Source organism: Doryrhamphus excisus, chromosome 15, assembly GCF_030265055.1.
Source record: "Doryrhamphus excisus isolate RoL2022-K1 chromosome 15, RoL_Dexc_1.0, whole genome shotgun sequence".
Taxonomy (NCBI): Eukaryota; Metazoa; Chordata; class Actinopteri; order Syngnathiformes; family Syngnathidae; genus Doryrhamphus; species Doryrhamphus excisus.
In genome coordinates, this window is record NC_080480.1 from 18,679,997 (window position 1) to 18,694,644 (window position 14,648).

The following is a 14,648-nucleotide window of genomic DNA, read 5'->3' on the forward strand; positions in this document are numbered from 1 at the left end:
TGTGTGAGTAGCAGAACCGTGTCCTCTGATTGGTGGCTTTGTTGATTGACACCATGTGTCTTCTAGATGGCCGCCCTGGGCGACTCTGCTCTGTCGTCCTACTTCAGGAACGTGAGCGCCCTCGTCCGCCAACAGGTAAGGTCCACAACCACGGGAACTGAAGTGCCAGCCAATCTGAGCTGAGGGGGCGGGTCTCCGTCTCCATGCAGGACAGCGCCATCTGCGGCTGGTCGGCGCTACGGCGAGATCTGCTGGGCCTTCTCAAGTCGTCGCTGCTCAAGCACCGCCGCTGTTTCAGCTGGTGACCCCGCCCCTGCCGCAGGCCACGCCTCTCCACTCCACCCCCGCCTGTTTATCATGTTTATTATTATGACTCATGATGATGTCATCATTCAATAAATGGTTCTTCTTTCTGATTGATTGATTGATTGATTGATTGATTGATTGATTGGTTGGTTGATTGGTCATAGCACAGACACAGTAGTTCCCACAGTAGTTGTGTTAGCCGTTAGCAAGGCGTGCCACGGTTCCATGTTCAGGTTCCCTTGGTGTTGATGCTTCATTTCCCAGTCGGCCTGCTAATCAAGAAATGTCTTCTCATGTTTCAGACCTTTGAGTTTGGCCGAGGCGCAACAAGCCGGTTTCCGGTTTATTTTGAAAGTCCCGGCCGGATGCGGTCTTTGGCATCCTGTCTCGCTTCACGGCTGTCTGGCATCGGGACGCGGCGGAGGGAAGGAAGGAAGGAAGGAAGGGAAGGAACGAAAGGAAGGCGAGAAGTGTCGCAGAGCCCGAAAAAAAGTTCCGAAACGCGAACAAAGTCCACATTTATTCGGCGGCGCGACCAAAGAGGAAGCTAACAACCGTTAGCGGGAGAAGGCAGGCGAAGGATTGCGACTTTTGAGGAAGATTCCACGGCGGGAATGTCGCCAGGCTCGTGCGAGGAGCTGGAAGCCATTTGAGGGAAGGTAAGAAGTTTCTCTCCGCCTCCACAAAGGAAAAGTTACATTTTGTCGGGAGCTGAAAAGGTCCAAACTGTTGACGTGCCCGTCGTGACACGTTCGGTTCTGTCCCACACCCCCTCCCCCCTCCCCCCGTGGAATGTGCAGGAAATTAGCTTTACTAAATAACCCGAAGACGAAAAACCCCGAACAGGAACCTGCAGGTCCGAGCCGGACCTGTTGAGGGAGAACGTGCGAGTACTTTGGAAAACCTCCCGAGCCACGCAGCCCCCAGGACGGGCAGCAAAGTGGGCCAAACGCGGGCCAAAAGTGGGCCGACGGCAGACGTGATGGCTGCTGATGGAACTGACAGCCCCGCTCGGCCCGCCTTACGTAACACGGCCAGCCGGAAGAACAACTTCCTGCTGGTCCATCGGAACCGTGAAGGACGCCACGGCTGATGGGCCCAGCCAGGCGCCACCGGCACCGGCACCGGTTGGCTGCGTGTGACCTCCTGAGCGCCGCGCCAACGTCTCACCTCTGACCTCTGACCTTTCTCTTCCCCCTCCAGGTGACCCCACCCAAACCAGGACAGCGGGGGGGCGTGGCCGCCGGGCATGACGCGCTGAGCCGCGTCGTGCGTTCTTTTCCGTGGCGGCTCGCCGACCGGGACCGGGATGGGGAAGGAGCAGGACCTCCTGCAAGCGGTGAAGACCGGAGACCTGCCGTCCGCTCAGAAGATCCTGTCCAAGCTGAGGAGCGGCAGGACCAGTGAGTGCCCTTGCTAGCGTCATTGCTAGCGTCATTGCTAGCGTCATTGCTAGCGTCATTGCTAGCGTCCTTGTTAGCGGCCTTGCTAGCGGCCTTGCTAGCGGCCCTGCTAGCGGCCATGCTAGCAGCCTTGCTAGCGGCCTTGCTAGCGGCCTCGCTAGCGGCCTTGCTAGCGTTCTGCCACCAATAGATTGTTCCTCCTCGCTCATGAGTTGAGCTGGTAGAGTGGTCGTTTCCTAACCCAAAGGTTGTTGGTTCCATCCTCCGTCCCGCCGTGGTCGTGGGGAAGTATCCTTGGAAGTATCCTTGGAAGTATCCTTGGAAGTATCCTTGGAAGTATCCTTGGAAGTATCCTTGGGCGAGATGCTGAACCCCAGGTGCTCCTGATGCTGCGTCATCAGTAGTGAAAGACCATTTACCGTTGCACCACCTTCTCTGCCAGAGAAGAAGACGACGTAGCAGGAGGGATTCGCACCCTCCTTCATACTGGTCATGAATCTAGCAGGGACTTGGCCATCTGAAGGCGACTCCATCTTGGCTTTATAGCAGCGATGGAAGAACGTTTGTTTGGTATTTCTACGAATATTTCTTGAGCTTTTCACCTTTTGCAAGTTATGCAACACCCACCACAGATAGGTAGCGGTCCTGTGGGGCCATCTTTCTGCTTGCTTGTCTCCATGGCATCCTGCCCCCCGTGTGGGCGGGGCGGGGCGGGCCACACAGATGGTCTCCTGCCAGGATTAAGGAATTAACCTCAGAGGCTGCTGGGGGGGGGCATGGGGGGGTGCCTCACTTGAGTTTGCCTCCCCAAGCCTGATGATGTCATCACACGGTTTTAAGGTTTCTAAGAGTTGAGGTGCTCCACTCGCACGGTGCGGTTGGAACAGCGGGAGACGTGTCAGCGTTTGGTATCCCCCCGGCACCCTGCGCTCATGCTGGCGTGTTAGCATGCTAGCACGTCCTGCCCCCCGCCTGGAGGGGACGTGTCAGCGCGTGTCTGACATTCTTCGTGTTGTTTGTTTTGCCCAATGTTCCGTCAGGGTGCTGAGGTGGAACACAAAGCTCCTCTGTGTGGGGAGCCCGCCCGGCCCCCCAGGCTCCTAGGGGCCGCCAGTCCGGGATCTGGCTTGGCTCCAAAAGGCGCGCCCCCACGTCCCTTCCCACCCCCGGGCGGACGGCCGCGTGCCCAAGGTTACGTCATCCACAGCGCCGCTTTTCTCTCGTGTCACTTTCAAGTCTTTTGATGTGCTGGTCACATGACTTCCTGCGTGCGACACCTTCCATCCTTCTCTTGCCGTTGCTGCAGAGATCCTCCGATGCAACTTGAGAGGATGTCTCACTCTGACAGCTCAGAGACACCAAAGCAGCGGCCATGAAAGTCTGGAGGACACGTGAGGTCACGTGGTCGCAGACGGCTGCCATCAAACATGCACACGCACGTGCCACATTCCCCACCATGGCTTCCGTGGCGCGTCCACGTCAGCCATGTTGACTGAAGGACTCCAGCCAGCTTGGTCAACGTCTCACACGACACACGACAGGCTCGGCTCCGCCCCCTTGGATCCCCGCCGCTAACATGTCAGGAGAGGAAGTGTTTGTCTGGAGGTTTCTGAAGGGTCACGGCCAGGTTACTCGTGTCACATGACTTCCTTTCAAGTCACATGATCCTTCGTCAACATCCTGCCATCGCTGCAGCATGGAGGCGCTAGCAGTTAGCATGGCTGCTTTGCAAACGTCTGATTTGGGGTAGGCTCCGGCTGGCGTAGGCCCCAGCTTGGACATGCTCCGGCTAGGATGGGCTCCAGCTGGGATAGGCCCCAGCTGGGATAGACCCCAGCTGGGATAGGCCCCAGCTGGGATAGACCCCAGCTCAGACATATTCCAGCTGGGATAGGCCCCAGCTCAGACATATTCCAGCTGGGATAGGCCCCAGCTGGGATAGGCCCCAGCTCAGACATATTCCAGCTGGGATAGGCTCCACCTGGGATAGGCTCCAGCTGGGATAGACTCCAGTTGGGGTAGGCTCCAGTTGGGATAGGCTCCAGCTGGGATAGACTCCAGTTGGGATAGGCTCCAGCTGGGATGGACTCCAGCTGGGATGGACTCCAGCTCAAACACACTCCAGCGAGGACAGCTGGTTCATTGTCGTCGTGGTTGCGAGTGTGAAGACGGCTGCCAGGGCTGGACCGCGGTTGGGATAAGACTGGAATGGTAGTTGGTAGTTTGAAGCCAGCCATGGCCGCATTCTTGCGGCAGTGTTTTCTTCTCCGTAAACAAGCTTAAAAATAACGTGTGCACGTTGCGGCTCCTTCACTTTGTCTTGCTAGAAGAGGCCCAGTGAGACCTCGGGCCTTGTGCTTTTATTTTGAAGGTTCGTGTTTGCTGCCCAATGGGAGCACGGCGGGCACACGGCAGGACGGGGCTTTGCCGGACAATAAAAGCTTGATGAGAATGATTAGCATGTTCATATTGACTGTGGCAGAGGCAGAGTGGAGCATCGTGCTCACAAAGGATCTTTGTTGCATCATTATTGGGGCTGGTCGGGAAATCCAGGTCACCATCAAAGCAGCAGCGTTCCCGCAGGGAGGACGTCTTGTTTTCCTGCTCCTTCTCTCAGATGAGAGGGGCGGGGCTTAGGGGCCCGCATCCGACTGCTCACACGTGAAGGGCTGGCTGAGATCGACCAATCCCGTGTGGAGCGGCAGGTGGGGGCGGTGCTTCTCCACCAGCTTGTGATGATTGGACCTTCTCTGTTCTTTCAGAGCTGTTGGGGTCCACAAAGAGACTCAACATCAACTACCAGGACTCAGACGGGTAAGTCCTGAGCTCACCTCAAAGGTCAGAGGTCAACGGGCAACAAGGTACGCTTGATTTGTTGTCAAGTACATCCTACTTTTGCTGCCCCCAGACCCTCCCCCAAACACATCCTTCTACTGCACGGACTGCATTCTACTTCCTGTTCTATCTGCCTTCCTCTTTCTGTGCCACTCATCCTCGCTGGGGGTCCGGGAATGCTGGAGCCTATCCCGGCTGCCTTTGGGCGAGAGGCGGGGTCCAGCCAATCCCAGGGCAGATATAGACACTCCCACTGTCGGGTCGACCTAACATGAACAACTGTACATCTCTACATCGGTCATATGTCAATCATATGCCTGTGACCTGTAGGGGCGGGACTTATTATCAGTGAGGGGTGGGGCCTGAGCAAAGTGTGTCGGTTGTTTGCTTTTGTGCTTCAGGCGACATTTGCACACATCATTGTGTGTGTGTGTGTGTGTGTGTGTGTGTGTGTGTATATATGTGTGTGTGTGTGTGTGTGTGTGTCTTTGTGAGCGACAGTGATGGTCCATTACTGGCGTTCCCGCCCCGGGCTCCGTGACCACATGAATGCTGGTGTTACGCAACACGGCGAGGGGAGGAAACTCCTCTGCCTTTTGTTCTGATGTCACATGACCTCCTTGGAATCACATGCACACTTTACTCTTCTTCTTGGCTGACTTGGCTAACTTCCTCCCTCTTGGCATCCACCTCATTTTGGAATACATACGTATATGTACACATACTACATACGTACATACACGTATACATATACTACATACATACACATATACACATACTACATACATACACGTATACACATACTACATACATACACGTATACATATACTACATACATACATACACGTATACATATACTACATACATACATACACGTATACATATACTACATACATACAGGTATACACATACTACATACATACACGTATACACATACTACATACATACATACACATCACTGTGTTGTCATGTGACGTGTGTGTAACCTTTGACCCCCGCAGGTTCTCCGCACTCCATCACGCCGCCCTGACAGGAACGGCCGAGCTGCTGGTGGCGCTGCTGGAGGCGCAGGCGTCGGTGGACGTAAAGGACAGCAACGGTAAGACCTCATCCTTCTCATCCTTCTCATCCTTCTCATCATTCTCATCCTTCTCATCCTTCTCATCCTTCTCATCCTTCTCATCATTCTCATCCTTCTCATCCTTCTCATCCTTCTCATCATTCTCATCCTTCTCATCCTTCTCATCTTTCTCATCCTTCTCATCATTCTCATCATTCTCATCCTTCTCATCCTTCTCATCTTTCTCATCCTTCTCATCCTTCTCATCCTTCTCATCATTCTCATCCTTCTCATCCTTCTCATCCTTCTCATCATTCTCATCCTTCTCATCCTTCTCATCTTTCTCATCCTTCTCATCCTTCTCATCCTTCTCATCCTTCTCATCATTCTCATCCTTCTCATCCTTCTCGTCCTTCTCGTCCTTCTCGTCATTCTCATCCTTCTCATCCTTCTCATCCTTCTCATCCTTCTCATCCTTCTCATCATTCTCATCCTTCTCATCCTTCTCATCATTCTCATCCTTCTCATCATTCTCATCATTCTCATCCTTCTCATCATTCTCATCATTCTCATCATTCTCATCCTCGCCATCGCCGCCGTCATCATCGCCGTCGGCGTGTGCAGGCATGCGGCCCCTCCATTACGCGGCGTGGCAGGGCAAGGCCGAGTCGGTCCTGATGCTGCTGCGTTCGGGAGCATCCGTCAATGGAGTCTCCCTGGACGGACACATCCCTCTGCACCTGGCCGCCCAGTACGGACACTACCAAGTGGTGAGACCCTCATCTTCACCTTCATCACGCCGCTCATCATGGCCTCCAGACTCAAACCCTCAAACCCTCAAACCCTTCCTCTCTCAGTCCGAGATGCTCCTGCAGCACCAGTCCAACCCCTGCCTGGTCAACAAGGCCAAGAAGACCCCCCTGGACCTGGCCTGCGAGTTTGGACGAGTCACGGTCCGTGTGTGTGTGTGTGTGTGTGTGCGCGTGTGCGTGTGCACGTGTGCGTGCGTATGTGAGAGAGAGCCGCTCACCCACCCCCCACCCCCCATGGCCCCCGCAGGTGGCCCAGCTGCTGCTGAGTAGTAACATGGTGGTGGCGTTGCTGGAAGGGGAGAGGAAGGAGACCACGGACTCCGCCTTCACCACGCCGCTGCACCTGGCCGCTCGCAATGGACACAAAGACATCATCGTGTAAGAGCACTCACACCGCATCGCTGCTTTCCCATCGGATGGCGTGGGACGGGAACAGGAAGTCCCAGGCAGGACATTGAGATGTAGGCGTACATGTTGAGGCGTCGCCGTGTTTCCTGCAGGCTGCTGCTGAAGGCGGGCATCGACATCAACACCACCACCAAGTCTGGCACCGCCCTCCACGAGGCTTCGCTCTACGGCAAAACCGAGGTGGTGCGGCTCCTCCTGGACGTGAGTCCTCGCCATCAGCTGCCGACTAGCATGGCTGCGCCAAGTGGCTAGCGCTAGCTGCTTTGTGGCTAACTGCATGACCCGCTCTTTAAAGCGTGTGTGTGTGTGTGTGTGTGTGTGTGCGTGTGTGCGTGTGTGTGTGTGTGTGTGCGTGTGTGTGTGTGTGTGCGCACGTGTGTGTGCGCACGTGTGTGTGTGTGCGTGCGTGCGCGCAGGCTGGCGTGGACGTGAACATCAGAAACACGTACAACCAGACGGCACTGGACATCGTCAACCAGTTCACGACGTCCCACGCCAGCAGAGACATCAAACAGCTGCTCAGAGGTGGACCACCATGTCTCTGCTGGCCTCCAGGGTTCCTCATGAGCCCATCCTGCCTCCTTTGACCTTTGACCTGTGACTGACGCCTTGTGCTCCTCCACAGACGCCACAGGTGTTCTGCAGGTCCGAGCCTTGAAGGACTTCTGGAACCTTCACGATCCCACCGCCCTCAACATCCGGGCCGGGGACGTGATCACGGTGGGGCCGCTCGTCCGCCATGATGACCTTTGACTCGGGATTAGTATGCTTAACTCTGATTGGTTCCCAAGCTGGGGTACGTCAATGGCCATGGGGGGGGCATGGGGATCCCAATGAAAAGCAATTGCCAACACTCAAAATGCCGAGTGCGCCTGAAGGCATCATATCAACAATCAGCGTGAATGATGGATAAGAGTGTCATTTCTATCGGGGTTCCAATTCATCCCCACGCGGCCCCAGCGGGGACAACCTGGCACCCCAAAATGAGGCTTTATTGGTGCTTGTGTTTAGATACGATTAAGGGGGTAGTGGTTCTTGTAGAGTTGGGCCACCATGGGAACCATGGGACCACACTCCAGGCAGATCACGGACACGTCATACCCGACAAGCGGTGCACTGCTGTGGTGCTTTTCCTGTGAGGGGGTACGGGGCTGTAAGACTTTGGGGACCCACTGGGTGCGATGAATGGATGTAGAAACCCACCCCGGTTGCCAGACTCCGCCCCCTGGCACCGGTGGAGATTCCAGTGCGACGCTAGAGCGGTGGCAAAGTGGTCGCCATGGTAGCGTGGTGTTGACGGATGTCCTCACCGCAGGTGTTGGAGCAGCACGTGGACGGTCGCTGGAAAGGCCACATCCACGACAGCCAGAGGGGGACGGACCGCGTGGGCTTCTTCCCGCCCTCCATCGTGGAGGTCATCAGCCGGCGTGGCGGTGAGTTGACCCCGCCTCCTCGACTAACCCGCATGCTTCCGGGTCATCCCTCTCCCGACGTCCTGCACCCCTTGACAACCCCCCCGCACCTCCACATGTCGCCCTGTAGGGGGCACCTTGTCCCGCCACGCCTCTTTGCCCGCTCAGCGCCAACAGCTGCTGTCCCGAGGCCCCCTGTCCACCAACCTCAGCTCCGCCCCTCAGACCGACGACTCCTTCACGCTGTATGCCCCCCCCACCCACGTGGTTCCTCCGCTCTGCAACGGCCTGGCTGCAGGTATGCCCGCCCGCCATCACGCCACCCGTCACTCTCCGATGACATCATCAGACACAATTAACCAATCAAACGGCACATTGTCTCTCACGCTCTGCCGTCGTGTAACCTCATTGGCCAGCTCATTGGCCACGCCCCCCGATAGAACTCCGCCATCTGCTAGGTGTGTCTGCCGGGACGTGCGGGTGCTCAGGGTCGCGTGTCACGGTGGGGCGACCACGGGTTCAAAACCATCAGACTAATGACGATGAGGATGACGTTTTAGACTTTGGTTGGTTGATGTTTTATTTCCAGCTTTCCCCAACGATCCTAGACACGCCCCCCCGCGCCCCGCCCCGCCCCCGTCAGACCGTTGACCGCCGTGTCTCGCTGATGTCGGAGTTCCGTGCCAAACTTTGCTTTGTTCCTGTGTCAGCGGGAGACAGGAACAGTGTCGGGAGCACCGGGAGCGTGGGCAGCACTCGGAGCGCGGGAAGCGGACAGAGCACGGAGAGCAACAGCGTTCCCAACGGGGTCCAACCCCCCGCAGGTCACCATGACAACAGCAGCAAGGTAGACTGTGGTCACGTGATGTCTCCCAGCGCCTGTCCCGAGTGTGTTAGCTTCCTGTGTCTCCTCAGACGGCGCCATCTGCTGGTGAGTGTGGACGCTCAGACAAGCAGCACCTTCTTGCTGCAGGTACGTTTCCACGGCAACCGCGTCCCGAAGACGAATGAGCTCCAATGTGGAACGGTCCAGGTGTTGAGGCGTGTGACCCCTGTGCAGGTGTGGCGCCCCGCAGGCCCACGGTGACGGTGCAACAACCGGCAGAGCAGACCTTCAGCCAGCAGTTTGTTCGCCCTCAGCAGCTGCTGGACGGAAAGGTAAGTTCACGCCTGCTGCTGCTGACACGCCCACACCTGCTCTTCATCCCCACGTCAAACATCAGACATGTCCGTCAGGATGCCGAGGCCATCTTCCAGTGGCTGAGAGAGTTCCAGTTGGAGCAGTACACCGGGAACTTCATCAGTGCCGGCTACGATGTTCCCACCATCAGCAGGATGACGCCTGAGGTTAGCAAACACCATCAGAGCTCCACGTGTGGCGTAGCGTTCATGGTCGGCGCGGCAGGAAGTGCAGCATGTCAAGTCGCCTTTGTGTCCAGGACCTGACGGCCATCGGCGTGACCAAACCTGGACATCGCAAGAAAATCTCCATGGAGATCAACAAGCTCAACATTCCTGAGTGGCTGCCGGAATATATCCCGGTAAGAAGTGTCTTTGGGGGGGGGCACAGTCTGATCTCATTACGTCCTGTCTCACGTCACCTTGTATCTCATGTCACTTCCTGTCGCTTCACTTCTGATGTTACCTTGTGACTTCTCGCGTTATCACATTGCTTCATGACTTCCTGTCTCAACTGGTTCTTGTGTCACTTCATGTCACCTCATGTTGTCATCTCATGTCACCTCATGTTGTCATCTCATGTCACCTCATGTTGTCATCTCATGTCACCTCATGTCATCCCAAGCAACCTCATGTCATCTCATGCCACCTCATGTCACCTCATGTCACCTCATGTCAACTCATGTCACCTCATGTCATCTCATGTCATTTCATGTGACCTCATGTCACCTCATGTCAACTCATGTCACCTCATGTCATCTCATGTCACCTCATGTCACCTCATGTTGTCATCTCATGTCACCTCATGTCATCCCAAGCAACCTCATGTGACCTCATGTCATCCCATGTCATCCCATGTCACCTCATGTCACCTCATGTCATCTCATGTCATCTCATGTGACCTCATGTCGTCATCTCATGTCACCTCATGTGACCTCATGTCACCTCATGTCACCTCATGTCATCTCATGTCAAATCATGTCAACTCATGTCACCTCATGTTGTCATCCCAAGCAACCTCATGTCATCCCAAGCAACCTCATGTCATCTCATGCCACCTCATGTCACCTCATGTCATCTCATGTCATCTCATGTGACCTCATGTCGTCATCTCATGTCACCTCATGTGACCTCATGTCACCTCATGTCACCTCATGTCATCTCATGTCAAATCATGTCAACTCATGTCACCTCATGTTGTCATCTCATGTCACCTCATGTCATCCCAAGCAACCTCATGTCATCTCATGCCACCTCATGTGACCTCATGTCACCTCATGTCAACTCATGTCACCTCATGTCATCTCATGTCATCTCATGTGACCTCATGTCACCTCATGTCACCTCATGTCATCTCATGTCACCTCATGTTGTCATCTCATGTCACCTCATGTCATCCCAAGCAACCTCATGTCATCTCATGCCACCTCATGTCACCTCATGTCACCTCATGTCACCTCATGTCAACTCATGTCATCTCATGTCACCTCATGTCAACTCATGTCATCTCATGTCACCTCATGTCATCTCATGTCATCTCATGTGACCTCATGTCACCTCATGTCAACTCATGTCACCTCATGTCATCTCATGTCACCTCATGTCACCTCATGTTGTCATCTCATGTCACCTCATGTCACCTCATGTCAACTCATGTCATCTCATGTCACCTCATGTCACCTCATGTCAACTCATGTCATCTCATGTCACCTCATGTCATCTCATGTCATCTCATGTGACCTCATGTCACCTCATGTCAACTCATGTCACCTCATGTCATCTCATGTCACCTCATGTCACCTCATGTTGTCATCTCATGTCACCTCATGTCATCCCAAGCAACCTCATGTGACCTCATGTCATCCCATGTCACCTCATGTCATCCCAAGCAACCTCATGCCATCTCATGTCACCTCATGTCACCTCGTGTCATCTCATGTGACCTCATGCGTGTCGGGCGTGTCGGGGGGTGTCGGGTGTGCTGACTCAGCCGGCTGCTGTCTTTCAGGTGGAGCTGGGCGAGTGGCTGAGCGCCATCGGGCTTCCTCAGTACCTAAAAAGGCTGTCGGAAAACGGCTACGACAGCATCAGCATCGTCAAAGATCTGACGTGGGAGGACCTGCAGGAGATTGGCATCACCAAGCTGGGTGAGGAGATGCCCCCCCTTGGGGCGTCTGCGCGTCTCCCGAGCGTCCTTCCCTTGATTGTTCCCTTGATCGTCCCGCAGGCCACCAGAAGAAGCTGATGCTGGCGGTGAAGAAGCTGTGTGACATCCACAGGGCCGTGGCTCAGGTCCCGTCCGGCCGAGGAACGTTGCGACGCAAAGCCCCCGGAGCGCTCCATCTGGTCGCCATTGAGCCGCCGGACACCAGCGGGGAATGCGCGTCCCCTCACACCCCCAAGATGCTGACCTTCCAGGACAGCGAGCTGAGCGCCGAGCTGCAGTCGGCCATGTCAAGCCACTATGCGGACTGTGAAGACGCCCTGGTCTTCAACGACACCGCGGGCTTGTCCCAGAGCCAAGACAGTATTGACACCCGATCCAGAGGATCCGGGCGCTCCCAGGAACGGCCCACTGCCTCGGTCACACTCCACAGCTGGTCCCAGGAGAGCCTGGACATCAGCATCAGGAACCTCCCCGAGGGCTGGGACCAGAGGCCCCTCCACAAGCAGGTCCCTCTGGGAACGGCCACCGTGTTCAAGTACCCCGCCGTCCCGGCCAAACCCAAACTGTCCCGCTCTCACGGCTCGTCCCCTGGCGGCTCACCGGTGTTGAAGGGCTTCAGTTACCTGCACTCTCACTGTGGATCCACAGACCTCCATGCCAGGACCAGACCTGAGGACCACATCCAGACTCTGGTGTCCGCCAAGAAACGGGCCCACAGCCTGAGCCGTCACGCTTTGTCTGATGGAGAACCCGACGAGGAAGACGAGGAGTTGACTCTTCCTTCTGGGAACGTGCCTTCGTACGCCACCTTGATCCGAAAACCCGTTCGCAGTCTCACGGCCCGAATCCAGTCCAGTCCAGAGAAGGGTGGTACCGTGGGCCGCAGTCAGTCTTTCGCTGTACGAGCCCGGAAAAAAGGCCCTCCTCCGCCCCCCCCCAAGAGACTGAGCTCGGTGAGCAGCAGCACCAGCGGCGAACTGAGCGACAGCAGCACCACATCGTCTGGCGGCGTGGTCACCGACAGTCCAGGGAGCGTGAGGAGCATCACGGCCTGTCTGGAAGGACACCGAGAAGCCAAAATCCCCCCCGGTCCCAAACCTGACCCTGTCCTGCTGGGGCCACTTCCCCTTGAGTCCAAAGACACCCAAGGGCTGCGGCAGAGGGGGCAGAGCGAGAGCCTGCATGTGCAGTCCTGCCGCCACGTGGACCCAGACCAGGTCAGGTCTGATGCGGATGAAGAAGAGGCCAAAGGCTGCGGACTTGAAGGGTCGTCGTCCCCCCACAATAGTTCCAGCGAGTGCATCCCCTTTGCTGAGGAGGGCAACCTGACCATCAAACAGAGGCCCAAAGCTCCGGGACCTCCCAGGGCCGACGCCGTCCTGGAGCCGCTGGAGAAACCTTCCACCAAGACCCTGGACGTCCCCGAGTTCAACCTCAAGGAGTCGGACACGGTCAAGCGTCGACACAAACCCAAAGACAAGGACGGAGACGGGCCGGCTGAGGCCGAGTCGGCTTGCGGTGGAAATCACGACCAAGAGGAGGACGTCTGTTTGAGAAGGAGCGAGGGTAGTCCCGACAAAGCGTCCCCCGTCAGACCTCTGCCGTCCCCGAAACCGCCACTGGTTGCGCCAAAACCTGTCCGCCACAGTGTGGTGGCAGCGCACGGCAGCGCACCTGAGGAACAGTCGTTCCAGTCCTCCAACCGTTCCCATCACGATCACCGCAATGCGCTCCGCTTGCAATCTTCAGCAGATGGACTCGGACCTCCAGCTGTGACTTTCAGTGTGGTCCAAAGTCTGGCCTTCTCCTCGCCGTCCTCGCCGACCCCTCAAAGCCCCTCCCTGTCAGCCACCAAAGGTCAGCCCCTGGGGGGTCAGGGTGGGACAGAGGTCCAGCAGAAGCTGGATGAGACCAGCACGTCCCTGGAAGCGGCCCTCAAGGCCGTGGAGAGGAAGTTGATCATGGACGAGTGTGACGGGTGAGACGTGCTGGCAGGTGACAGGAAGTCTTTTTTTTGTCTTTTTCACCCCTTTGTTGTCTTTCACGCTCTGCAGCGCCAACACCGTCAAGTCGGCAGGAACCATCCTGGACGACATCGGGAACATGTTTGATGACCTGGCTGACCAGCTGGACGCCATGTTGGACTGAGTCCGGGCCCGTCACAATAAAAGCTCCGTGAAAGCAGCACTTGGATTCCCGGTCCACGGATCATCTTCTTCCTTCTCAGTCTTTGTGGGAGGGAGCTCAAGTGTCACTTCCTGTTCCAACGCTGCCAACAAGGAAAAACTGAAGTATTTATTGGAGTCAAAGTGTCTTCGCGAGACGCATGAATGCATCACGACTGAGAACCTCAAACACTGGAATCAACAAAGACCACGGAAGAACATTTTATACCTAATATCAAATATCATAACCTGACACGTCACGTCTCCACATTTCTAACCTATTCTGTCCTCGCCGGTGCGTGTGCGTGTGTGTGTGCACGTGTGCGTGTGTGTGTGCACGTGTGCGTGTGTGCGCGTGCGTGCATACATACACACAGTCTGACTGCACAAGAGCTTTCCTTTAACTTCCATTTGGACTCTTTTTAAAATATGAATTAGCATGATGTTTGTTAGCATGGCTGATGTTTTATTGGGTATAATATGTGTTTATTGATCTTCTATTTATCATGTTCATTAGCATGTTCAGGGACCATGCTAACTCACGTGATCCATCACAGCGCCTCCTACAGTCCAACAGTGGAAGGATAGTCATGGCGAGGAAAAGCTGAACGACTCGTGTTTTCAAAAGGGAAGCTCACGATTATGTTTATAAAATATATATATATATATATATCCATATATTATTGTATGTACGTGTTTATTTTCCACACGTTTATTCAACCAAAGTCTTTGTACAAATGTAGCCGTGTCCGGTCACGTGACCTCCGCCTGGTGTCCTTTCGCTACGTGGAACTTTCATTCCAAATAAAAGCGAGTGCTGAAGGTGCAGTGAGGCGCTTCTACCAGCAGGGGGCACCAGTCGTCACCCGCTGGGTGTGTTTGTTTTGTCAAGCCTGGCAGC

General features: G+C 55.5%; 1 protein-coding gene across 2 annotated transcripts; it reads left to right on the forward strand.

Annotated features, from left to right (window-relative positions):
• Positions 1 to 678: 678 nt before the first annotated feature.
• Positions 679 to 14,534, forward strand: LOC131103361 (caskin-2-like). Of its 2 annotated transcripts, XM_058049567.1 has the most exons (20): positions 679 to 965; positions 1,510 to 1,709; positions 4,472 to 4,523; positions 5,546 to 5,643; positions 6,229 to 6,374; positions 6,462 to 6,557; positions 6,664 to 6,794; positions 6,917 to 7,025; positions 7,241 to 7,349; positions 7,450 to 7,544; positions 8,140 to 8,257; positions 8,367 to 8,534; positions 8,947 to 9,083; positions 9,152 to 9,209; positions 9,297 to 9,394; positions 9,473 to 9,583; positions 9,676 to 9,777; positions 11,424 to 11,562; positions 11,643 to 13,560; positions 13,637 to 14,534. In XM_058049567.1, exons 2-20 carry the CDS (start codon positions 1,616 to 1,618, stop codon positions 13,728 to 13,730), a joined length of 3,873 nt encoding a protein of 1,290 aa, XP_057905550.1. In that variant the 5' UTR covers positions 679 to 965; positions 1,510 to 1,615; the 3' UTR covers positions 13,731 to 14,534. The 2 variants fall into 2 exon arrangements, with proteins under 2 accessions (XP_057905550.1, XP_057905551.1); XM_058049568.1 differs by lacking the exon at positions 8,367 to 8,534 and having other exon boundaries at positions 680 to 965; positions 13,637 to 14,533.
• Positions 14,535 to 14,648: the final 114 nt, after the last annotated feature.

Bases quoted from the DNA above. Each gene is read 5' to 3' on its own strand.
- LOC131103361 (XM_058049567.1), top strand. From the start codon at position 1,616: ATGGGGAAGGAGCAGGACCTCCTGCAAGCGGTGAAGACCGGAGACCTG. The intron at 6,558-6,663 runs GTCCGTGTGTGT...TGGCCCCCGCAG, and splicing joins GCGAGTTTGGACGAGTCACG to GTGGCCCAGCTGCTGCTGAG. The intron at 11,563-11,642 runs GTGAGGAGATGC...ATCGTCCCGCAG, and splicing joins GATTGGCATCACCAAGCTGG to GCCACCAGAAGAAGCTGATG.